The sequence below is a fragment of the Muntiacus reevesi genome, chromosome 3 (genome assembly GCF_963930625.1).
Source record: "Muntiacus reevesi chromosome 3, mMunRee1.1, whole genome shotgun sequence".
In the NCBI taxonomy this organism is placed as follows: Eukaryota; Metazoa; Chordata; class Mammalia; order Artiodactyla; family Cervidae; genus Muntiacus; species Muntiacus reevesi.
The window spans coordinates 102928452-102954058 of NC_089251.1; the positions used below are offsets into that span (position 1 = coordinate 102928452).

The 25607-nt window shown below is 57.1% G+C and overlaps 1 protein-coding gene across 1 annotated transcript; it reads right to left on the reverse strand.

Moving 5' to 3' along the window:
- Nucleotides 1–180: 180 nt before the first annotated feature.
- Nucleotides 181–24732, reverse strand: RCC2 (regulator of chromosome condensation 2). Its single transcript, XM_065929910.1, has 13 exons — nt 24549–24732; nt 23239–23524; nt 18242–18335; nt 15139–15282; nt 12324–12455; nt 11870–11958; nt 10440–10554; nt 8613–8779; nt 6696–6876; nt 6367–6472; nt 5376–5448; nt 3031–3108; nt 181–2373 (listed from the first exon to the last, which is right to left on the reverse strand). The coding sequence occupies exons 2-13, from the start codon at nt 23515–23517 to the stop codon at nt 2269–2271; spliced, it is 1563 nt and encodes a 520-aa protein (XP_065785982.1). The 5' UTR covers nt 23518–23524; nt 24549–24732; the 3' UTR covers nt 181–2268.
- Nucleotides 24733–25607: the final 875 nt, after the last annotated feature.

Genomic DNA, 25607 nt, shown 5'->3' on the forward strand with positions numbered 1-25607 from the left:
ACTGCCACGTGGGGACCAGCCCAGCTGTGACAGGGGCTCCTCCGCAGGGCAAAGGGCTCCCTATGAAGGGCGGGGGGACCAGGCAGGGCCAGAATGCCGGCCTGGAGGGGCACGTTAGGAAGCACTTCTGTGTTCTTCCCCTTGTTCCACTGAAAAAAGTGCAGAGGCCAAAACAGAGCAAACAACGATGCCGTTTATTTAAAATGTTTACTCCAAGAAATATATATATAAAAAAAGACAATAGAGCACTAAAGCAGGCACCTTCACCCGAATCACCCCCTTCTCCTGGGCTCTCCCCTTCACGCTCAGCCTCCTGGTCCAGTCTGCTTCCTGAGCTGGAAGACGCAGCTGGGGCCCGAAGGGCCACCACACCCCACACCCCAGGCCGAGCTGTCTCCCAGTTCCCTGTTCTGAAGGGTTTCCCGGTTAGGAAGTTCATCTTAAAATTCTGAGCTCCAAGCAGTGCCTGGGAGAGAACAGGGCGGCCTCAGGTGGAGGGAACGTCCCTTTCCTGCTCCAGCCCCCAGCAGGGGCCCCAGTGTGCGCCAGCCCCGGGGAGCCGCACACGGTCCAGGAGTGTGGCTGCCACGCCCGCTTCAGGAAGAGCTCTGTCAGGGGAAACCGAGGGGCTCTACGCGGGGAAGCTTGAGTGAGAGATGGTGGTCAGAGGGTGATTTGGACAAATCAGGTTAGTTAAGCAGAAGCTCTGAAGTTGCAGAAGCTTCTCCCCTGGACTATAAACACAGACAGCAGAGACGAGCATGAAGTCAGACTAAACCTCAGCAAAGAAGCAGGCCGGCGTCCTGCCACGAGGCCTCGGGACTGGCCGGGACAGGTGCTGCCACATGCCCTGTGCAGGAGGGCGCTGCCGTCGGGAGCGGCGGGGCGGTAGGGACGAGGAGAGGAAAACCAAAGACTAGTCATTTTTGGCATTTTAACATCGAGACAAAAACAGTAACGAGTGAAGCAAAAAAAATAATAACAAAAAAAGACCAATATTGAACTTTCCCATCCACCCAGTCTCACACTGCACCTCTCCCCCGTCTCCCCCACAGGCACCACTGACCTAAACGGCTATTTTAAAGCACCCAAACCAGTCCAGACCCTCTCGAGACCAAGAACCTGGCCACGGCTGCCGCCTCTCTCGGGTCCGAGCAAGAGGGTTCCGGGAAAGGCACCTCGTAACTCAGGCAGCGCCAGGGACGTGCTGGTGCACAGGGCACTTGCGGGGAGCCGGTCGCAGCCTCTGCGCTGACTCGGGGAAGGGGACTTCTTCCACGATCCCAACTATTTGGTAGCACAGCCAAGCAAATGTGACTAGAGAGTTGGGTTTGTGGAGCAGGAACCGGGCCTCGGAAACAGACGGGGCTGTTCCAGCAGGATCCAGCCGGGGGCTCAGGATAGACAGAAACACGAAGGCGACAAAAGCCGGGACACAGAGGACGCCTCTCCTCTGCGGGGACTCCAAAACGCACCGTGTCCTGCTAGTCAGTCTGTAACGGCAGGCGCTGGCGAGGCGACGCCGGCTCACAGGAGCCTTCGAACCAGATCTGGAACCACGTCTGTCCACCCCCCAAGTCCCCACTGGTTCCGTGATCACCTGATTTTCATTTGGACTTCTTTGACAGCTAAAGTAGATATAAATGGCTAAACAGAGATCCACGAGCCCCCACCGGGGGGGGAAAATGGCAGGTTCTATTAATGTCACAGCCAAAAGGCGACAGGGCTTACAGGCAGCCAGGGGGAGGAGCAGAGCACATGTGGCCGGTCTAGAAGGAAAAGCGGGAAGGCAGCGAGCTGGGTGCTGCGGAGCACACGGAGGCCGCGTGGTCTGAGACGGGCCACCGGGAACGGTGCTGCTGCTCCCACGAGCACGTAGAGACCTGTCCCAGGCGGCACCCGCTGGGCTCGCAATGCTCACCACAATGGAAAGGGGTGTTTCTGAGAAGGGTACGGGGCGGGGGAGGGGGAACCTAAAAAAAAGCCTAGATTGCTCAAAGTTTCTGCCTCTTTTGTAGGAATGGTAAGTCAACTATGAGCAAATATTTTAATTAAACATTAAGAAGGGATTAAAAAAAAAACCACTTTGGAAAGCATACAGAAAAGGTAGTTGGCGTTGAATCACTTATAAAACGGAACCTCAGGGGGTCTAACAGAAATGCACCTTCGGTCGACTTTTGCTTCTGAAATTCCTCGCTTGACTTCCCGTCCCAGTGCACATGGACATGACAGCTGCCGCGAGAGGTGTGGAGCGGGGGGCTCCGGGCGTCAGAGGGTCCGGGGGTTGTACTCTGGCAGTTTCCTGATCTTCTCCTTCTCCGCCTCACTTTCGTCTCTTGCGATCACCAAGGAGTGTGAGTAACCCATGGCCACCTAGGGGGCAAGCCGGCACCGGGAAGGCAAGGGCACGTCAGCCAGGCACTGAGATTGGGGTTGATACGCCCAAGGCTGACGGAGGGACACTGGGAAGCTAGGCTGCCCAGAGGTCAAAACGGAGGCACCCTGGAAAGCTCAAAAAGGCCCTGACTGAGGACCCCAGTGTCGGCAAGACCGCCCCCAACGCCCTACCAGCCGGCCGTCTGGGCCCCCAGCAGGCCTGGACACAGACGGCTGGCAGAGGCCAGCAAGGACCTGGGAACCGTGTTCCCGGCTCCCTCTGCCTCCAAACCACAGCCTCGCCTCGTGGGAAGGACAGGCCACCCCCGCGTCTCTGCGACAAGGGCTGGCGCCTAATGCGCGAGTCACAGGAGCCTCACCCCACCACCCACCCCACTGCCTAGAGTCTCAAGGGAAGGTGAGATGCAGACGGGAGCAGGCGTCCGCACTGGAGCTGGCTGGCTGTGGCTGGACCGTGGCCGGTGGCCCTCAGGCTGAGGGCAGCTCACCCCTGTGCCGGCCTGGTCACCCTCCAGAAAGCCCTAGCGTGGGGCACAGGGGGCAGCAGGCGAGACCAGCAGCGTGCCAAGGGCAGAGGCAGACGAGCTCGGCCCGGCCCACCTTCTCTCCCTGTCCGCAGGGCTCCCCACTCACCTGCTCCGTGAAGATGCCGTCGAGCGTCTTCACCTCCTGAGCTGCCGTGGAAGACTTTGGCTTGTGGTCCCCGTAGCCCTGGTGAGGCAAACAGAGGGATGCTCTGAACACCAGCTGGAAAGCAGGAACCAGGGCAGCCTGCCCGGGCCTCCCACAGACCCAGGGCCTCCCACAGTCCCAGGGCCTCCGTGGCTGAGCCCCGCCATCTCAGACTCGAGGCCAGGCCTGGGCAGCAACGAGCACCCCCAGGTGCCAGCAGGTACCCTGTCCTAAGCCCAGGACCGAGGCACTAAGGACGTGAGCGCAGAGTCTGCAGGAGACGGCAGCACGCAGAGGACAGCGATGGCGGCCACGCGGCTCCCGGGTCACGAGCCCTGCCCTGTCCCCACCAGTGTCGAGGGGATGGAGGGACAGCCCAGGCCTGCGGGTGGGGGGCAGGCTGGGGCGCAGAACACGCGCTACGGTGTGAAGGTGGGCAATTGAGAAAGGCAGGCCTTTCAGCTCAGCTCAAAGAAGGGACCCCACGGAGGGCCAGCTTCCTCTACCACCAGCCAAGGACCACACAAGCTCCTCAACTCTGAGAGACTGCCCCCAAAGTCCACCTTGTTCCCTGCAAGTCTCCAAATCGATACTCGGAGTCTATTTCTGATAGATGCTAGAACGTTTTTTTTAAGAAGGACCCGCAAACACTGGGTCAGGTCCTCATCTCTTTCAAGGCTCCACTGCACAGCCCGAGGAAAAGTCATGGTCAAGGCCACTAGCCCTGGAGATGGCTCGGGTTCGAGAAGCACCCCATCACCCCACACCCAGGAGAGGGGGACAGGAAACCCAAGAGCCAGGCTGATGATCAAACCACAACGAGGACAGGCAGACGTCAGGGTGAGCCCCAGCCCAGCTGGGAACTCAAGACTCAAGGACTTTCAAGACATTGAAAGTTAAGAACTCCCCATGCCAGAAATGGAAATCAAAACCACAACGAGGTACCATTACACGCCAGTCAGGATGGCTGCTATCCAAAAGTCTACAAGCAATAAATGCTGGAGAGGGTGTGGAGAAAAGGGAACCCTCTTATACTGTTGGTGGGAATGCAAACTAGTACAGCCACTATGGAAAACAGTGTGGAGATTTCTTAAAAAACTGGAAATAGAATGCCATATGACCCAGCAATACCACTTCTGGGCATACACACTGAGGAATCCAGATCTGAAAGAGACACGTGCACCCCAATGTTCATCGCAGCACTGTTTATAATAGCCAGGACATGGAAGCAACCTAGATGCCCATCAGCAGACGGATGGATAAGGAAGCTGTGGTACATATACACCATGGAATATTACTCAGCCGTTAAAAAGAATTCATCTGAATCAGTTCTAATGAGATGGATGAAACTGGAGCCCATTATACAGAGTGAAGTAAGCCAGAAAGATAAAGACCAATACAGTATACTAACACAGATATATGGAATTTAGAAAGATGGTAATGATAACCCTATATGCAAAACAGAAAAAGAGACACAGATGTACAGAACAGACTTTTGAACTCTGTGGGAGAAGGTGAGGGTGGGATGTTTCGAAAGAACAGCATGTATATTATCTATGGTGAAACAGATCACCAGCCCAGGTGGGATGCATGAGGCAAGTGCTCGGGCCTGGTGCACTGGGAGGACCCAGAGGAGTCGGGTGGAGAGGGAGGTGGGATGGGGGATCGGGATGGGGAGTACGTGTAACTCCATGGCTGATTCATGTCAATGTATGACAAAACCCACTGAAAAAATAAAAAATATAAAATTAAAAAAAAAAAAAAAAAAAAGAACTCCCCATGCCCCAGAAGCTAAGAATCAGACTTTGGGTGAGAAGGCCAGGTGTATGGGGAAGGTAATCAGTCCAGTAACAGATTAAAAGCAGGAACACAGACAGAGTTACTGTGAAAAATGAGGGAAGAATGTCCCCAAACGACCTCAGAGGTTGGAAACCAAGAAGACTGGATACATGGTCACCACTGGCCCCACAGTTTAGGAGGAAATGCTGATCCTGTAGCTTGAAACCCTCCTGGGGAGAGCAAAGAGCAACCACCCTCTCTCCTATCGCGTCATCCCACAATTACCATTTACATGTCAGGGGAAACAGGACCTGGAACTTCCCAGTTTCCACTAACAATGTGGCCAGAAAGGACTTTCAAAAAATCATTTAATGGGCAAAGGAACATCTTTGAAAGCTGAAGCGACACTGCAGGCCTGCATGCAACAAGGACACAAGGACACACAACTCCTTCTTTCTGCACATTTTCAGGAGGTGGCTCAGGGAGCCCAAGCAGGGCTCTGCCCCTCCAGGCAGGGACCAGCTTACCAGCTCCCCGAAGGTCGGCGAGGGGCCCCAGCTGATCGTGCTCTCGTCCGCAGCCACGATGATGCTGCTCTTCCTGCGAAAGGGCAGCAGCTGTTACCCCAGCGCCCAGCAGTCCAGCCCTGCACCCCACCAACCCAGCAGCCCCAGGCGCTTCCATGGGCTCCCTGCAGGGTGCGAACCTACCAGCACAAAATCAAGCTGGCCCCACTAAAACCTCCATCTGCGAACAGCACAGCACAGGGCCAGAGAGGATCTCCTGAAGCCCGCTGTCCAGAGCAGAACCAACAGGAGAAACCCTCATCGCCCAGAAACATCCCCGGGAGCGGGCCCCCATCTCCCCACCCACCCCACACCCATTCTTAGTTCTCGGGCCCTCGGGGCAGGAGGTCACTTTCAGAGGAACAAACACACTGGGAAAAGGAAGAGACAGCAAACCAGGATGAAGAGCTCATTCCAAAGGGCACCTGCTGGACAGGAGCCTGGGTGGGCCGCAGGTTTCAGGTTATAGCCACACCGTCCCAACCACTACACGGCCACCTGCCCCAGACCCGGCAGGTGACGGACGTCACCCAACTCTTCCCCGAGGAGTGCTACATAGCCCAAGAGGCACCCTCAAATAAACAGAAAACCACTGCCTTAAAATCACTTTCTCGTTCCTACTGTATCACAATAACTTAAACTGTCCTAACTAAATAGAATTTTGAACCTGCAACATGAATAGAGTGCACCATCTTCGAAGAGAGACACCCTCAGTGAATTTCTGCAGCGGCAGGAAAGGGACTCACCTGTCTGAGGACCTCCCGACCCCCCTCCCAACCGCCCCTGCTCTGAGCAGAGTCTGTCCCCTCCAGACTCTGGAATTCGGAGCACCTGACACCCAAATGGAAGAGTGGAGCCCTTCAGGGACAGGGCGCCTCCTGGGTGTGTGGGTGTGTCCAACATGCCCAGGGCGGGGGCAGACATTCCGCTTACAGGAGACATGGTCACATACCCACAAGCCAGGCTCCGGATTCTCCAGCCGCAGAGGTCCTGCACAGCCTTCGGGTACATGGTGGACTCCCGGGACGTGTTGGTGGCCCCCCAGAAAAACAGACCACCTGGAAAGACACACACATCCCCACTGTCACCGTCACCTCAGCAGCTGGAGGACTCCATCTCAGCAGCAGCAAATGAGGAAAGAGCCTGGGCGGCTGATGAAATCAGGTCCCCGGTCTCGAACAGGGCAGAGGCCACAGGACTCCCTGGTGGAGCACACAGCCAGGCAGGGAAACCATGACTCTGGACGCCTTCCTCCCGAGGCCCAGACAGGGAATCACTGACCTACTTCACTGACAGCGAAGGAGCAGGTGTAGCCAGCGTAGATCTGGGACGCCCCACGCCCCGGGAAGTCGAACAGCTTCACCAGGCGGGGGACCATCTCATCCTTCTGCTCAGCGTGGCCCAGCCGGCCGTAGCCACCGAAGCCCCAGGAGAAGACCCGCTTCTGGGAGTCCAGGACCAGCTGCAAGAGGAGAAAGCATGGCTCTGAGACGGGACGCGCAGGGGGCTGCTGCTCTGAGTCTGCGGCCGCAGCTGAGAGCACAGGGCAGACACACAGAGGGGACCCCTGCCCGCCGTGGATGGCAGAGGGGCCCGCCAGCGGCAGGCGCGGCACAGCGAGGAGGCCTACTGCTTCCTCCGCCAGGGACGCGACTTCCATTCCTAGGAAATGGGTATTCAACTTGTAAGTCTTTCCCTTTCCCTCACTGAAGTGATGTCTCTAGAGCAGGCCACCGCACTCCACTTCCTCTTTCAGCCCTGACTCAACTGCAGACAGAGCCTGGAGGAAGAGCCCTGCCCACACCTCGCATTCTCCTTCAGGCGGGTTCACATCATACAGGTGACCTCCACCTGGTCACAGAAGCAGTGCGCATGGTGCCAGGTCAACAATTTAAAACCCATCTTTACATGCACCCCGATGTTCACGTAGCATTCTTTACAACAAGCAAGACATGGGAACAGCCCAGGTGTCCGTGGACGGATGGACAGATAAACACGGTGTTTATGTGGCAGGCTGGAAGGGGGGAGCTTAGGGGAGAACACACCTGAAACGAATGTTAACACTGTTCACCAGCTATACGCCATTCTAAGGTTAAAAGTTTAAAAAAAATTTATAAAACACCAATTTCTCTTCTAAAAAAAAATGGTATGCATACACAATGGACTACTATTCAGCCATCAAAAGAATAACGTCATTTGCAGCAACGTGGAGGGACCTGGAGATTATCGTACGAAATAAAGTCAGAAAAAGACCACACGATATCACTTATCCAGAATATGACACAAATCAACTTATTTATGAAATAGAAACAGACTTACAGACCTAGAAAACGAACTCACGGGGACCAAAGGGGCAGTGGGGATGGTCGGGCAGCGGAATGAATGAGAAGTCTGGGATTAGCAGACACACACTAAGGAGCCAACCAGAAAGGTCCTACTGTAGCACAGGGAACTACACTCAATGCCCTGTAACAAATCATAGCGGAAAATAATGTGAGAGAATACAAGAATAATGTAACTGAACCCCTCTGCTGCAAAGCAGAAACTAGCACATGATAAACCAACTCCACTTCAATTAAAAAACCATCTCCCCACCTCGTCTCCCTGATGTCTGGTGTCTGAATCATGTAAGTGTAGAACCTATAAACATGATTTGAGGTCAGAGGCGTAAGTAAGATCGATGTCTTCTGACTACACTGTATGAAAGAGAAGCAGTCGTTGGACTTGAAGGGACTGAAATCACCCAGTCCTGAGGTCACACAGCCAGTTGCCCACATACAGGAGACTGACCTGTCTCTGAACTCTCAGCAGGACAAGGGAGATGAGACCCAAGTCTGACTCTCTGCCATTTGCAGGCAAAATAACCACAGGAAGGCAACTAAGATAAAAGATACAAAAGTTTTATCGCCTTCATCTAAACGGACCTTTAAGGAAACACCCTCAATGACTGAATCCAGTCAGCGCCCTGAGAGAGCATCAACCTGGAAAGGCAAAAGACAGAAACAGGAAACCCTCAGGAATGACCCCAACCCAGAGTCTGCCCACTCAGCTCCGGCTGTGGACGCCCTGCAGGAACTGCGAGGTGAACATGATGCCCCAAAACATCTGAGGGTATGAAGCCCTCCAGGCGGCCAGGGCCCATTATTTGCTTTGCAGAGTCCAGGGTCCCCACTGCGGTGAGAAACACTGAAGCCTTACCGTGTGGTTAGCGCCACAGGCCACGTCCCGCACCACCACATTCGGGACGGGCAAGATCTGGCCGTCTTTCGTCTTCTCGATGAAGATGGCCACGCGCCGGGGCACCAGCTCGCAGTCATACTCTATCCGCTGCGCCCGGGCGATGAACTTGCCGTCCGAGTTGTGCCCTGCAGTGAGCAGAGGTAGCACCCGTCAGCCGGACCGAGCACCGGGCGCCTGTCCAGGCTAGCCGGGTCTCGGGACCGTGGTCACCCAAGGCAGCATCCTCCTATCTGAGGCATATCCAGGGCACGGAATTGGCGTTGTGGGCCGAAGGCACTTACTTTACCAAATGAACAGAAATCAGAGGAAGAAACACCCAAGGATACTGTCCCTAAAAGGGAGTTTCGTGACAACCCCCGTCTGCGTGGCCAAGTCTGGGCCGGGATGAGGCTGGACAGGCGGGAGCCTCACACCCACAGGCTGGTCTGCCCCGCGCCCACGTCCGGCCTCCGGGGGCATCCACGGGCCGGGAACGGGCCAGAAATACCAAGCGGTCCCCAGGACCCGGCACGCCAGGGCGGCACCGGAAGCAGGCAGCTGCCGCCTCCGCCGCGCTGACCCAGAGCCTGCGTGGGGGCGCGCGCACAGCTCTCAATTCAACCTCCAATCCCCAGACGCTGTGCGCTCGGCCAGCAGGACCGAGGCTGCTTCTCCAGCACGCTGGGCGCAAGGCTGCCGGCTCCACCGACACAGACGAGGCCAGTCCCTCACAGCCCCTCAGCGAGGGGAGCCGGGAGGCCAGGTACCCGCGCCGCAGCGGGGACGGCGCCCGGGAGTCGTCACTCATCCTCAGCCACCATCGGCGCCTCGGCTCCCTGAGGGAGAGCCTGCCGCCGCCGGCCTAAAGAGGCCTGAAGGGCGCGCGGCCCCAGGGAGCCGAGCAGCTCGGCGCCTCCGGATCCGGAAGCAGGCCGCAGCTCACTTCCGGCGCTGCACCGGCCCGCGCCGGCGCCCGCGGCCTCGGAGGCGGCTTCTCCAGCGGGCTCTGGCAGCTCCCTGGCAACCGAGAGGCGTGTGCACGGGGCTGTGCCTGCTCACTCACTTCTGACTGAGGTATATTTAGTTTAACAAAGGCGCTGCTCCCCGAGTCTATTTACAGCGCCTCCCGCCCGCCCGCCCGAAGGACGCCGCGGCCGGGCACCGCGGAGCCTGCGCGCGAGCGGCCACGCGGCCAGCAGGGGGCGCCCGCGCCGCGCCGCCCGCCGGGAGACGCCGCGGGGGAAGATGGAGCCCTCCGCTCCCTGCCAGCTACCTCCTGCGTTCCACTTCTCTACTCAGTGGAATGCGAGTCAATTTCATCCCTCTGTTTAGGGCTGAAAATCCGGAAGGGAATCTACTTTTAAATGATTTTGGCTCTTCTGCACACCTGAAACACTGGCCCAGGCCAGGGGTATTCTAACAACCTTACTCTTGTATAATTGCCTCACTTTGGATAAAGGCAAATCTTTAAATATGAAAATGAATCAACATAGGTTTGATTAAAAATTGAAAAGAAAAAAAAAAAACCCTTGAAATACTTTTATATAAAAATGAATTCCCAAATGAGAAAAAAATCCTTTGACAGACTCACGCCCTGACTTTCATTAAGGCAAGTCCCCGTCAGACTCCACAGCCCCGTGAGTCACGACATGCTGGTCCACGAAACGGGACATCCACTTAATGGATCAAGGCCATTATCTGCAATCAATTACCCACATTTCTACCATGTGTGTGCAGCCCCACACTGACTGCTGGTTCTAAACATACAGTTATTTTACAGAGCTTTTTAAAAATGTACTTGCATACCCAGCTGACCATATTCAGGGCACCCAAAGGAATAGAGGTTTCCTTTGCAGTCCATTATCATACTGAATTCAGCCCCACAGGCCATTTTGGTAATTGGCTGGCCGTTGTACATTATCTGAAAAGAAAAGACAGCAGACTTTCAGACATTTTTTTAAAAAAAAGATTGCTAAAGTCTCCACAGGTTGGTGTGAAACAATTACTAGGCTACTAAGGATTTCTAATGGAACTCAACAATGCTGAAGGCCAAGGCTTTGCACATACGTAAAGAAACACCGCCCAGTACAGAACCAGTTCACAGGCAAATCGTGTCCCTGGGTCTCTGTAACCCTCAAAATGTACCACATTGTGCCTCACACATTCTAGTCCCCAGCGAACGCGGAATTCAACCGACTGGGGGTGTGGGCAACAGGGTACAAGAAAACAAACTGTAGTCACATTGAGTCCCCAAATTTCACTCTAGTCACTACCTCTGATGTCAGGTGACTTTAAAAATAAAAGCTTTCACAAGCATTACTGCTAAACCAGTAAAATGAACTGGTTTACACTCTCTTTTACTATTGTAAGAGTTGCTTGCTAATTAGCCTTAATTGAAGGTGTGAATAGGAAATATAATGGTTTGAAATTAGGAAGCAGAAGACAGCAAAGGCCCTGAGTAATTTAACATGGGGTTGGGACACAAATCCAAGAAAGCGCTTAGAAGACTCTCTACTGCAAACTAATCAGCCTGGGGAAGCCAGACTGGAGGAACCAGAGGGCGAGAGTGTCAGCATTGCAGGAAATCGTGGGAAAAGGCAATGAGCCTGGGGAAGGGGCGCTGAGCCTCGGGCTCTGTCCCTGCCTGGCTCACTCTGAAGCCGTCTCATCCCACTGCAGAGCAAAGAGCTGACAAAACAACATTTCGAAAATCCTCCAAATGACAGGTGTGTTTGTTCAAGGTCTCTTTTTAAGGCTAAGACGTCAAAGTCCCTCCCCTCAAAGACACTCACGAGCCTCCTGCCGCCTTATGGCAGAAGTTCAATATTTAGGTATAAATCCCAGCCCCCAGCTGACTCCAAAGTTTTTCAGGAACAAGAGATGACCTAACCTATTTGTCTGCTGAGCACCTGGCAAGTCACTTGTTATGAGGTCAAAACTCAAAAGTATTTTCAGACAAAGACAAATCACATCCATGGAACAATTCTCACTGCAGAACGGAACAGGCTTCAAACAGGTCCCTGGAACGAATTATTTCCAGTTGGAATAAAAAACTGTTTCTAGGACATTCTTCAACTGTGGCTGTCTGTTAAACCTGATCCCCTCAAAGCATCGAGACCCTGCTTTTAGAAGGGAGCCAGCAACTCAATGGGGAGAGACGCCTGATCTCCCCCCAGAAAACCCAACCCTGAAACAGAAGCAAAGGCCCGGGGCGGGCGGGGGGGACGCGGCGGCACCTGCGCGGGGCTGGGGACGGCGTCCGTCTGGTTGCCGAGGCCCAGCTGCCCCATCTTGTTCTCTCCAAACGCAAACACGGAGCCCGTTTCTGGAAGGAGAGAACGACGTCCGTTAGCAAGGGAAAACAATGCTGAGGACCCTGAATGAGACTGGGAATCAAAGACTCTAAAATCAGAAAAACAGCTCCTTTGCCAGAAGAATCCAAGTGAGACAGTTTCCCAAAAGGGGGTAGGGCGGACACCTCGGAGCAGAGCCACTGCCCGGCACAGACCCTCCCAGAGCCTTGGCCACCGACACCCGTGGGTGCGGCCCACGATGCCTTGAGAAGCTGCCTACCAGGCTCCCTGGGTACCGTTCTGATTGTGACCATGAGTCATGGGGACAGCTCCACCCCCAACCCAGCAGGACTGTTTGGCCTCTGACCCCATCTGGAGGGAAGTGGCCCTTCCTTACCCGTCAAGGCCAAGGTGTGGTTCCTCCCACACGCCGCAGACACGATCACCTCGTGGCTGAGCCCCTCGATGAGTCTGGGGGCTTCAACTCTCTTGGTGTCGCCATGGCCCAGCTGTCCCTTCTCATTTCGCCCTGTGGGTCAGAAGCAGGACAGATAAAGCAGGGAGGAGGAGACAGGGCAGCCAGACCAGCTGCAGGGCGAGTTGGGGTCTCCCAAAAGGCGCCCCCCCAAACCCACAGCTGAGAGCCAAGTGACAGCAAGTCCAGCTCTGCAGGCGATGCCAGCTTTTCAAGGCTGCTGGGTGGGGTTGGGTAACCAGATAAGATGTGCAGAGCTGTCCCTAGGGTCACCTCTGCGGGCAGCCGCCAGCCACCACCTCACCTGCTCTGACCCTCTTTTCTGGGGCAGGGCTGGAACCCGTCCTGGCATTTTCATCAGCCCTGGCCTCCAGGGAAATGGTATAAAGCAGGTTCAGCCAGGACGTCACATAGGAGCGGACGAGCTCACAGAAACTCACAGCTCTCACTTCTCCCCGTTCCTGCCAGACGCCAGTCCCCTCACCCGCTCCACTCCGAGGTATTTTAGGACAGTAACACCTGCCTCGCAGGAGTCTGACTCCCTCAGTGCTCCGGGTGTCTACCAGACCCTGCACTTCTCTCCTCTCCAACCCCACCTCCTGCCGGCCAGCCTTCACAGGACCCTTAGCCATGGGAACCCCAGCAATGGCCCAAGGCCAAAACACAGAACACAGGCTCTCCTTGGCCACAGGCCCACCTCCATCTCTGGGCTGTGCTGGCATGGAATCGAGGCAGGAAGGCTCAAGGAGGCCAAGCCCTGCCCAGCCCCCTGCATGGCATGGCCCCCCAGGGCTTCCCAGGTGGCACAGTGGTAAAGAATCCACCTGCTAATCTAGGAGACGCAGGATTGATCCCTGGGTCAGGAAGATTCCTTGGAGGTGGGCATAGCAACCCACTCCAGTATTCTTGCCTTTAAAATCCCATGGACAAAAGAACCTGGCAGGCTCCAGTCCCTGGGGTCACAAAGAGTCACCCATGACAGCATGACACCCACCCCAATCCCCACCAGAGCCTTTTAGCTCCAAGTGAACATGGAGGGCTGGGTGGGCCAGAGGCTGGCCTGCTCTTCACCTGATCTAAGTTCTCAACTCAGGTCACAGTAGTTCCAAGTCTAAGCAGCTCGGTGGGCCTCTCCCAGGTATCTCTAAGAACCATGTAAATAAACATTTTGCGAGATTTTATGGGGCCAGAAAGCCAGGCAACTTGGAAACCATGGGAGGTTTCCATATCCTTCCCTAACAGTGAACTTTGACCTCGCAGTCATGGAAGAGGGCGAGCAAAGCCACAGAGGTGAGCCCCAACTGGCCTGGACAGGGCTCGAGAAGGGGGGCCGGCTGCCATTGCAAAAGGAAACCATCCTCAGGCTCTGATTACGGCGCTTCAAGAGGACAGGGGGACAACAGCGTCAAGTGGAAACTGTCGAGGTTCACTGTGAAAGGCAAGAACAAGTTGGGGCACAATTTCTCCGCAGACATGAGGGGTCCGGTGGCCGGCGCGTGCAGACCCCGTTGAGTTCTGGGCCCCCGCACTAACGCTCCCGGGACTCACCGTGGACTCGGGACACCCCCTGTGGTTCGTTCCCCCCCCCGCCCCGCCCCACAGTCTGCTCATGGGACACGTCTTGGTTCTGGGGCCAGGTCAGATGCACACCTTTTACAATCATTCTCTGCCCGCAGGGTCAAGAGAGGGACATTTTCAGAAACACCACATAAGTGAAATTTAGCAGAAAGATGAGAAAGACCTGAAGCTGGGGACCCTGACATAGGAGGCTGCATCCAGCGTTGGGGACAGTGAGCAGGAGGAGGGTTCTGGGGGAGACAGACCTTGGTGCCCACCAGGAGAAAATGATAATAGTGGCAATGCCATTGTGTCACCAAGAACTACAAAGTTTAAATTTGGGCCAGACACACTGCTTCGCTTTTTTCCAACAGAATTACAAAATTAGCAGAGTGCAGGGAAGACAACAGATGTTAATGTATTTGGACTTTGGTACAGCCGCTCATGAAATTGCAAAAAATGGTTCAAACAGCCCAAAATAAAAATGCAGTCATATGGACTCAAAGCTAGCCAAAGGGCCAGAAACAAAGGGTGAGGACAAATGCCAACACCCCCCGCAGAAAGAAGAGTCCCAGAGCCAGCAGAGGGCGTGGAGGAGACAGAGCCTCAGCCCGACCAAGCCTGCACGAAGGGTCTGCAGGGGAACTGGGCGCCTGGCATGAAGCCTGCTGCAGGGGACCCTGAAATGGGAGGCAGGCGAAGGGACAGGGCCGGCTCCCTGGCATCCAGGCCAGGAGTCCAGGGGCAGGGCACGCGGTGACTCTGGGAGTTAACCCGGCTGTCTGGGCAAATGGAGTAAGCAGCTGAGGAACAGCACTGCAGAGAGCCGAGCTGGCGTCACCGTGGGGCGGATGTGAAAGCTGGTGGCATTTAAAGTGGCAGGCACAGAGGTCTACGTCATACTGTGCTGGGTGCTGGGGGACCGCAAGCCTAAAATAAAACAGGATCCAGTTCTAGGCCCCTCGAAATCAGTCAGCTGTAGGTTCAGTCAGAACGTTCAGGAGAGGGCTGCTTGAAGACGATCCCGAGAAAGCGGGGGCGAACTGCTCAAAACCAGGCGGGAGGGCAGAGACCAGCGGCGCGCTCTGGGGGCAGACCGGGGGGCGTCGGAGGAGAGGACGCACACAGGGGCGGGGGCAGTGAGCCCGCTCCGGGAGTTACCGCGACCCCGGGTACTTACCCCAGCTCCACAGTTTCCCTTCCGTGGTGATGAGGAGGCTGTGGGCAGCGCACGACCCCGAAACCACCGTCCGCACCCGGACCCCCGACAGGCACCCATACCGGTGGGGCCCCCACAGGTTCTGGCCGAGGTTGCGGTAAGCAGCTGTGAGGAGTAAAAGACAGCACGTCAGCCCCCTGGAGCCCACTGATGGGGGGCCGCCCTAGGTCACCCCCCCAGGTGCACCCCCGGGGGCTCCGGGGCAGCCGTCAAGACGCGGCGCTCATCTCTGGCCCGGACTCACCAGGGACGCTGCTGCCGAGTGCCACGAGCTGGTGGCCAAAGACAAGCGCCCTCCTCCCGCAGCCCCGGGCAGGCGAGGGCCGACCCAGAAACGCGGGGAGCAGACCCGCGTCTCCCTCACCCTCCTGGCCGCCTCCTGGGGGTGGGGAGGCCTGGCCGCTGAAGGCTTCCTTGGGGTCAGCCCTGAGCCTGCCAACCCCTTCCTCCAGGGCCCGTGAGGCGGGCCGGACCACGACCCCTCGCTTCACACAGGGATGTGCTCCCCGGAAGGCCCTCCGCCCCCTGCTCCCCACACCCGCTCCGGGAGGGTGAGGCCAGGCCGAGCCTACTGTGCCGCCCTGCTCCCTGCCCTCAGGGCGCCCCGCGTGCTGCTCCAGGCGCGAGGCCCCCCTCACAGCCCCCTTCGCCATATTATTAGAGGACAGGCTGTGGCTAAATTTTGGCTTTATTCTCTCAACTTGAGGCTCTCAGAGACAGAAAAACGAGCTCATTTCTAGGCCTGTGGTGACTTTTATGAAATACTAGCTGCTGCCAAACCGACTGTGTCAGACTGACCTGGATGCAGGAGCTGACTGAGATCGACCTCGCCAGCAGGCACCTGGCTCCAGGGGGAGAGTCTGTTAACCCGCCCAGGCCGGCCCCATGCCGAGGCGCCGCCAGCAGAGGGCGCCCCGCGCAGCCTCTCAGCCACACGGGCCTGGGGCCTGGGGCCACCCACTCAGTGCCCAGGCCTGGAGACTCCGTGGACAGAGGGGCGGGCACGCCGGGGCGGGCAGGCCGGGACAGGCCGCAGTCCGTGGGACGGCGGGGAGTCGGACACGGCTGTGCAGTCACCGTTCCCTTTCAGAGTGCGGCGTGTGTGTGCTCAGTCTGGCCGTGACCCCGTGGGCTGCAGCCCCCCGGGCTCCTCTGTCCACGGGATCTTCCAGGGAAGAAAGACTGCAGTGGGCTGCCGTTTCCTTCTCCAGGGGAGTCACACCGGGAGGGCCCCCAAAGGTGGGAAGTTCCCCAGCACGACGCAGGACCCCCTGGGCTTCTCTGCCTGAAAACACTGCTCGACTCCTGCAAGGGGAGAGATCCAGCAACTCACTGGGTAAAAGCCAACCAGAGACGACGGCCTTCACGCCTCTGTTGAGGGCTGCTACTGTGGGGGCCTCAGTGCTGGTGCCCTGTCTGTGGGCAACACGCAGTGCCGGGGGCACCACGGCTGACCAGTGGCCCTAAACGGACCCCCTGACGGTTGATAGAAGATCTGATCTGCCGGAGCGTCTTCCCTGACTGAGCTCCACAAATATCAGAGGCCAAAATGTCATCAGTTCGTGAGAGGCGGGAATTCTCAGGGCCTCCCAAGGAAGCTTCAGAGGAAGCCTAGTCAAATGAAAGGCAGTGCAGCAGTCCCAGGCAAGGGGGCCAGGCCGCTCACGAATGCCCAGGCCGGGCTGCGTCAGAGGTCCAGCGATGCGCACCCGAGGGCGGGTGGGCTCTGGAGGGAAGGCCGCTCTGAGGGCGGGGGGAGTGGGAAAGGCTAGGACAGGCAGGGGATCCTTCCTCCCTTGAGGTCTGGCACAGGTGGGAAACCCAATCCCCCTCCCTTTCCTTCACGTCTACTGGAGAGGTCATGGCAGCCCAAAGACACGGAAAGACTTCAAAAAATTTTGTTTCATTACATAAAACAAAATTACATTCAGAGGGAGAAACATCTGGGAGGCAAAGGTAGGCCTGGGAGAAGACAAAAAGGCACTCTTAGAGCGAGGCCGAGCAGGGTGCTCCTCCTTCAACCAGATGCTGCCCTGCTTCGCCACGGGCTCCCCTCTGGAATCTACTTCCTGCTCAGGGTCCGGAGCGTCTCTAGTCGCAAACACGGGCCTCTCATTTAAAGAGCAGCCTCGAGAAACAATGCAACACCTGCGCAGGAACTGGCAGGGGGACTGACGCCATCACGCCCCGGGAAAGGTGCCAGGTGCCACCAGCCGCCAGGCAGCTCGAGCCCAGAGAGCTGGATCCTGTGGCTCGGCACTAGCACCAGCAGGAAAGTGGCTCAAGCCCATTTCTAACTCAGCTGGACCCTGAGCGCCACCGAAGCCCCCGCCTGCTGCTTTCGTGGACTGAGATGATCTCCAGTGCCTGCCCCGAGGCCCCAGGGAGTGTCAGTGTGCAAATATTTGTTCACTGGGCAATGCTGGAAAGTACTTTGGGAATCCTTCCAAGTGAAATCAAGAAGCCATAAGACGTGGCAAAGCGCCAGCCTCACTCCCTTTGGACGGGCTGGTATCCCCCCCCAAGGAAAGACACCACCTTTCAAAAAACATTTGGGGACCAAGATACTTCTCGGGACCTCTCCACTCTCCCAACTCCAGACTATTCCTTGCTTTGTCAGACTCGTTCCTGCAACCATTTGGCAGTTTGCAAGGAAACATGAACTCTTCTGAAATGTCTATCAAGTTTGACATTTGACACGTGACCCATGTTGAGGACGCTTTGACATTCCACAGCACCAGCCTCTCCATTTTAATGAAGCTAAGTGACATGGAAAGAAAAATGGGAAAAAAGTATCAATGCTTATTTGAGGTTAACATTTATATTTTTGTTTATCTCAATGGAATTATCAAAACCCGAGTTGTGCCCAAGTGAGAGTCCTGCTGAAGAGCCGGGTTCAAATCCAGCCCCAGCACGAGAGGCTGTGTGCCCTGGGCGACCCCTTGGCCTCTCTGAGCGCCCCTGCGAACAGAGCACCTACCTGGCCACCAGAACCACACTGGCCACACGCACAGGAAGCACTCAGTGACAGCAGCTTCAAGGTTTTAGACATCGTTTCTCATACCTTGTTGTTTAGGCACTTCTTTTCGACCAATCAAGTCCCAGTTGGTTGCCCCAAAAATCAAAAGCTGCCCTTTGCACTTAGACCCTTCAAGTTTCTACAGAGAGAGAGACAGAGAGAGAGGGGGAGAAAAATTAGCTTGCAATGCTGCTTCTAACTTCCCAAACCTGTCCAACGGCAGTAGGAAGCAAGATAGTAATAATAATGCAACATTAATGCCTGCCCCCAGAGGTCTGCACAGTGACGGACAGAGGGGTCGGGCACAGTCACCCCTTTCCAAGTGGAAACCGACGAGCACCCAGCAGCTCATCAGTGGAGCCCAGGCTCGGCGTGATCCTTTGATTTCTCTTTAAATATCTTTGGCCAAACACGGCAAAAGCAACCAAATGACATTCGCCCTCTCGGCTCTGCAGACTGCTACACAGGTATCTGAAAAGGCCTGCCATGTCACGCAGGGAGTGTGTTAAAACCACTGTCCTAAAAAAATATAAATAAATAAAAATAAACAAAAAACAAACAAACAAAAAAATAATAAAAAAAAATAAACAAAACCACTGTCCATGGGGCTAAGGCGGCATCTTCCCGACATCAGCGCAGCGAGCCACACGTGGGCCGGAGCGCCTTTCCCACCCTCCCTGGGCGCTCCTCGCCCAAGAGCTTTCTGGGGAAGACAAACAGCAGCTCCCTGGGTTCAGGACTCCCCTGGAGGGAGGAAGAGCGGGCGGCCTCCCACAGGCCTGTCCTCACTGCTGGCCCGCAGCCAGGGGGCTGCAGGCCAGCACACCTCCGTCCTAAGGGCCAGGCGCTCACTGTCAGGGGAGCACGTGCCGCTTGAAAAGGCTACTGTCGTGTTTCGGGTGGGATTCGCTCTGGGCTCAGCCTGGGACACTCGTTGTCTCCACACAGGCCAGGGGAGCAGTTACTTCCTGTTCTGCTTTCATCCTCCACACTGTCATCGTCCCAGGGCGTTAAAGGCAAAGAAGGGCTTTTCCTTCAGTTTAGAGAAGTGTTCTTGGAAGGCTTTGAGAAGAAACCAAACAGCTGCACGTCCAGTCATCTAACCCTACGCGCTGACTGCCCTGGCAGCCCAGCGTGTGTGTGCAGCTGGGCGGGCGGGGGGGGGGGGGGGGGGGTGGATTCCGTTTCTTGGGGAACTCTGTGACCTAAACCTGACATCACAGGCACCCCCCCGCCCCGATCCCATCGTGCTCACTGGCCTGGCCACGCGCAGGGCTGGAAGGAGGTGGTCCATCTGCGTGCAGAGGGCCATGAAGCGGCCAGGGCTGCAGAGCGACTCTGCCACATTTCAATTATTCAGAGAACGACCTTAATCGGGGTGGTCCACCCTGCAGCACCCAGGCTCCGATTACGTGAATGGGAGCCGAGTTTCCCCTGGTTATCTCCCCTTCTTGCTTAACTGGCAGGCTTGACTGGAACATTCTATAGGTCTACTGCAGGAGGCCAACGGCATCAGGGGAGTGTTAAATTCCCAGTGGATGGAGCAGCCCTGGGTCTCCGCCTACACTACCAGCTTGCTCTCCACTATTCCTCAGGTCTGTGTAGAGGGGCAGCAGAGACTCAGGATGATCCTAGGCACCATGGAATGAGCTATCAGGCCAGAACAGTGGAGAGAAGAGATCGGAATTGACCGTGACCCCCTAGGTGGGCAGAGATCAGTAAACCACTCCACACCACCATGAGCTCAGCACACTAACAGGTCACCACTGCTGGCAGCCGCTGTAGGCCCAGTCCGCCAGAATGAGCTGCCATCACCCTGGGCAGACGTGTCTCCTGTGACCCGGAGATGCCAGCGTCTGCTCGAGTGGCCCAGGGCTTGTGGGTACCGGCCACTGAGCCGCTGAGCATTTACACAAATCCCCAAGCCTTCAGGGAACACAAGGTGCTCCGTGAGAAACGTTGGTGAACTGGTCCCCTGTGTCTCCTCCAGTGACAGTGGTCTTGGAAGGATGGTGAGCGGTACCTCGTCTGGGTTTTTAATGCCACGGGCCTCACTCCGTCACATGAGATGTATTATCTACCTAACTCTTTGCTGTAGGCTGCCTAGCCTTATTTCTCTATTAATTCCATTCTTTCCTCCACCTGATATGAAATAAGAAATTCAAGTAAGGACTGAGGAAAAAAAAAAAGTAAGGACTGCAACTCAGAATTCTAACATCCCTTAAACATCACAGCCCAGGTCCCTCTTTGCCACAGAGCTGAACCTGCGCACGCATGGGAGACCCCAGATGCGGACGGGCTCCATGCAGGGCACCCCAGGGATGGCTGCCAGGGCCACCCCAGAGGGTCCTGGGCCGCTCAGGTGTAACTCGCCTTCACTGTGGGGCCAAGACTGTTTTTAGATGCCGTCAGCAGCCATGCTATGGTGCCAGTATCTCCAGATCACGTGGTAGAGGAGCTAGAACAGTCTCCCACCAGGATGGGTGAAATTTTGCAGGCCGCGGAAGAACAGTCACAGCAGACGCATGTACTGAACTTCTTCAATCAACAAAATGGGGTTTCAGTAAAACGATGTTTACTGCCCTAGTGCAAGAAGGGTGTTTACAAGACTGAGAATCAGCCTTGAAGATACATCCATTTAGAAAGCTGCCACTCCCGGCAGAGGGAAGACCATTCAGAGAAAGGCCAGCAACAATTCCCTAGTGGGCTATCAACTAAAACAGGCTCCAAGCTCAGTTTTCAGTTGCATTTATCTGGTCCTTTCAGATGAGGCAGAGTTGTCTCAGGGTCCACAAAACCTGAGCAACCCAACACTGCAAGAATCACAAAGACCTGGACAGCTTGCGACACTCACCTGTCTTCCAGGAGTCAGCCAAGGCTGCTCACTTTACCGACAGGGAATTCTGGTTCCACCAACCCTGGAGGATCAGAGAATGCTCATCTGATACAACCACAGAGAAACCTGAGGTCCTCAGAGCATTTTCTGGGACTGAAACCCTAAGAATGCTCTATAGAAACACACAGCTTCTCCTCAAGGAGATTCTGTTCCTCGACCACGCAAGTACTCGGGGTTTATCTTTCACAAGGCCAACGTCTGCAGCTGTGAGCTAACTGAAGGCAACACAGCTTCAGACAACTGGCAGCTGCCCTCACACAAACCTCTTTCCAACAGCCCTGGAAGGCAGCGAGGCTTGTGAACATCTCAGTAAAAAGCCTCTTTCTGAAACGAGCGGATGGTCACTGGCCTGCAGAAGCAGACAGGATTCCCAGGACTGCTTCCGGGGTGCTTGCCCTGGAGTCCAGGAACACACCCAAGAGAGGGGCAGTGCCCGCGTAGGGCAAGGCACCGGGAATGCAATGGGGCAGGCTGGCCCTGGTCTTGACCTTGGACCAACTGATGCTAAAAGGAACTTAAGGCTGAACTGTGAAGCACTGAGGAGTCTCTCTCGTCAGACCTCAGTCTCCTGCGTGCCCTGGGCCGAGGACAGGGTGCTGGCCAGCTCACTGCACACGCTCTCCCCGAGACTGCCTTCTGGGGTCAATCTCAGCAGCAGGGTAAGAATCCCCTACTTCAGGGTAACTAAACTTACTGCTCTGAAATGCCCACTGGAAACACTGGAGAGACAGCAGCAGCTGGCCATTCTATTCCATCCCTCTGGGCTGGAGGGAAAATGTCCAGAGTCCCGCTCAGAGGATCACGTTTGTTAAGACAGTCCCTGTGTTCCTTTTCTCAACACGTTGCTCTGGGCTGGTCCCCAAGCCAAGGTGACACACTTCAGCCACACAGGCTCCGTGACATCACCCTCCTCCACCATCCAACACGCTGACCCTTCCCACGAGATGGCACTTACAGAGCATCTCTAACAATCTGCAGAGGTGTTAAGGATGACGTCAGGAGAAGAAAACCCTGAGCCCAGTGGAAATCTAGCTCCATGCGGTCTTGGGCCAGGCCCTGAGACTCTGTGCCCCAACTTCCTCACCTATAAGGCGGATCTAGAAGGGCACCGTTGTTAACCATTTATATACTGCCTGAGCTTCCCTGGGGGAAAGCACGCTGACTGGGACTGAGAAAAGGATCCCTCCAGACCCTGACTCTCTACCCCAAGTGCAAGTTCGCACTATTTGGAGTTATCTGAGCAGCTGCTGAAAGCTTTGACCCGCTCCCTAAACACATGTCCCCCTGACACCAGATTAAGTTCTCTGGCTCTGCAAGGTATGCAGGCATATGGACTGGTCGCGACCTTAACTAAGAGTGGAAGATCCAACTCTAACGAGCAAATTAAAGCCCATTCAGGCCACGGGAGTTGCGGGAGAACCCTGCGCAGAGCCCACACGGAGGGCCCGGGCCCTCCGACCACAAGCGGCAAACAAAAATCTCAGACACCTCTGAGGGTGGGGAGGTGCCGTTCCCGACCTCGAGGAGGGGGAGGGCTCTCCGGAGCATGCGCCCTCGCGCCGGGCCCCGGAGCCCGCCACCCCCGCCGGCCCGGCGGCGCGAGACCGCGCGGGGCCGCACAGGGCATGCGCCGCGGCCGCCAGGCCCCGCCCCCCCGGAGCGCCGGAGCCGAGGCGGCGGGAACCTCAAAGCCCCGGCGAGGATCGCCGCGCCCCGGGCGCGCCGGTGGAGACCCCCCGGAGCACCAGGGCTGCCCGGCGGCCGCGGGGGCCCGGGAACGGCCGAGGGCGCGTGTCTCAGCGCCCCGCGCCCGGCGCGCGCCTCCGCGCCTTCGGCCGGACACAACTTGCAGAAGTCCCCTTCCCGGCGCGCGGGGGAGGTGGAGGGCGTCCGCGGGCGCGGCGCCGGGGCGGGGCCCTGACCCCCGCGGGCGGGCTCCGGCCACCCCTCCCCCGCGGGCCCGGGGCGCGCGCCCCAACGGCCAACGGCCGCGCGGCGGGGTAGGCCCCGGCCCGCGCCCTTTTGTTGCGCGGCGGCGGCGATGATTCAGCCCGCGGCCTGCGCCGACCCCGCCGCCCCGGGCCGGGACGCGCAGTGACGCGCCGCGGCCCCCGCCCGCCGCCCCGAGGCTCGGCCCCGCACTCACGACGCGCTCCTTGGTGTGCTCGGGCTCGGTGATGACTGCTGCCGCGCCGCCGGCCTTGGTCGCCGCGGGCCGCGCCGCGCGCTTTCCCCCGCCGGGGGCCCCGTCGAGCTCCAGGCCGTCCTCGTCGCCGCTGCTGCCCCCGCCGCTGCTGCTGCTGCAGCGTTCCGGCCGCTCGCGCTTCCTGCCTGCGGGGCCGCCGCGCTTCCTGGGCCCCGAACGGGCCGTGCCGTTGCCCGAGCTCGGCTCCTCCCAGGCCGCCGCCGCCTTCTTCCTGGGCATGGTCGCGCTGGAGGAGACACGGGGCAGCGGCGCACAATGGACGGGTTATAAACCGCGCGGGGGGAGGGGAGCCAGCCGAGCCCGCGGCCTCCACTTCCTCCCCTGCCCGCCCCGAAGTGGCGGCCACGGGGCGGGCGGAGAGGGGGCGAGCCTGGAGGAAATCGCGCCGCCTCCGGGGAATCCCGCACGGGAGCCCAGGTCCCCGACTGCAATCCGGCCAGGGAAGGAACAAATAAATGGGAGGCCCCCAATACCCATCCTCAAGTTAGCTTTGCCCATATCGCATCCTAATTGTAGCCCGGTGCCCGAAAAAGTAATGGAAGAGAAAAAGGGAGTCTCTGGCCCACCAGGTTTTCGTTACAGAAGGCTGCGGGGCACTTCAGAGGTCCCCTTCGGCACCGGGGGAGGGGGCGGTGAGGAGCTTGGCCCTCCCCAGCTGCCCCACCTGCTGCTTTTGTCTCCGCGGCCCCCTCCCCAAGCCCACTCAAACGCACTTCTCTTCGCCGCCTGCCTGAATCCCCAATTCCGCTCCAGCCAGGGGTTCTGACCCCGGGCCCTAAAGGAGCCGCATCCCTCGGAGGCGGGGGCGGCTGTCCCCGCGAAGTGAGGGGCGGCGCGAATACAGCCGGCCCCCGGCCCCGAACACCTGCTCGCAGACGCGAAAAATGAGAACTTTAATGGTGCCCTCCGGCCTCCCAGCCCCTCCCGCGGGCGGCTCGGCCAGACTCCGGTCCCGGCTGCCGAGAGGCCGGCTCCGCCACCTTCCCCAGCGTCCCCGCGCCGCAGCCCTGTCTGCCCCTTTTTTTTTTTTTATTGATTTTGAACAATGGGATCTCTGTCTGTCTCCGATTAAACCACGTGGGTCCGCCTTCCTTCCCCCTTTTATTCATTCAATTCCCCCACCCCCCCTTCCCCATTTTTTTTTTTTTTTTACTATTTCTCCTCTTTAAAAAAAAAAAAGGAGGGAAGGGGGAAAAAAAACTTTCCCGACCCCGCACACTGATCGCTGTCGGTTTCGTTTCCAGCCCTACCTGCTCAGAGTGACGAGAAGCCGGAGAGAGAGGAGGAGGAGCGGCTAAAGCCGAGCCGAAGGGCTCTTTCCCTCCCCGGCCCAGACGAGGGCTCCAGCCCCCTCACCAGATACACTTAAAATGTAAATACGAGCTTCCAGAACAAATGCTACAACACAAAACAGAAACACATGTGCGGCCGGGCGGCAAGCGAGCGCGGCGGCGCGGGCGGCGCGGGGTCCGGGGCGCGCGCGCCCCCTGCCGGCCGGCGGACCGGCGGCCGGGCCCCCGCGGCGCTCGCGGGGCAACGCGGCCCGCCCGAGCCTGCGCCCAGCGCCCCGCCGCCAGGCACGGCTCCCGGCCCCGCGCGTTTCGTGGGCGGCGCCACGTGCCCCGCGCACCAGACACTACTTTGGGGGTTAGGCGAGCGTTGGACTGTTTTTCCCGGGCACGTCTAGACAGGTCACCTGAGGACACTCGCTGGAAAAGAGTTACTTTTCTTACGAATCCGCCAACAAGGGACTTGCCCTAATTGAGTGATTGGAATGAAAGATGAACACAATTTGAATAATTTTCTCCAGCGCCGAGAAAAGTTGTATATTTTACATGTGCCCCACTATGTGGCAAGATGCTGTTAATATGGTCGAGTTACATACATAAATGTTTCCTGTATTAGCGAATTAAGGAGTAATAAATTTGGAGGCCAACGAGGCACTGGAATTCCTGATGGAAAATTTTCAGTTAAAGACCAATACTTACTGAGGCCCCCGAACATGCAAGGCACGCAGTGCTGGGTGCAAAGGTTGAGAGCTAGGTTTCTGCCCTAGTGGGACGCACAGTCTAACGGGAAAGATTAAACAAGTACTTTCAAGTATGTGGTTTTCAAGACATGCTATCCCAATTTATGCCACCTTAGCATATTGAATAAACCGAAGAAAAGATTTTGAGAAAACAGCAGAAATCAGAAGGTCATGCTGACCTTCTTCCCAAAAACCAATCATAAAACCCTCAGGTGAGAGATGCCCTTCACATTCCAGGAGGACAGGAACATCCTTATCTCTGAAGACAAAGGGAAGCTCA

Excerpts from the sequence above, each read along its gene's own strand:
- RCC2 (XM_065929910.1), bottom strand. The coding sequence starts at position 23,517 with ATGCCCAGGAAGAAGGCGGCGGCGGCCTGGGAGGAGCCGAGCTCGGGC. Across the intron at positions 12,456-15,138 it reads AGGGAAACTGTGGAGCTGGG|GGCGAAATGAGAAGGGACAG; the intron begins GTAAGTACCCGG and ends TCTGACCCACAG. Across the intron at positions 2,374-3,030 it reads ACGGCATCTTCACGGAGCAG|GTGGCCATGGGTTACTCACA; the intron begins GTGAGTGGGGAG and ends CTTGCCCCCTAG.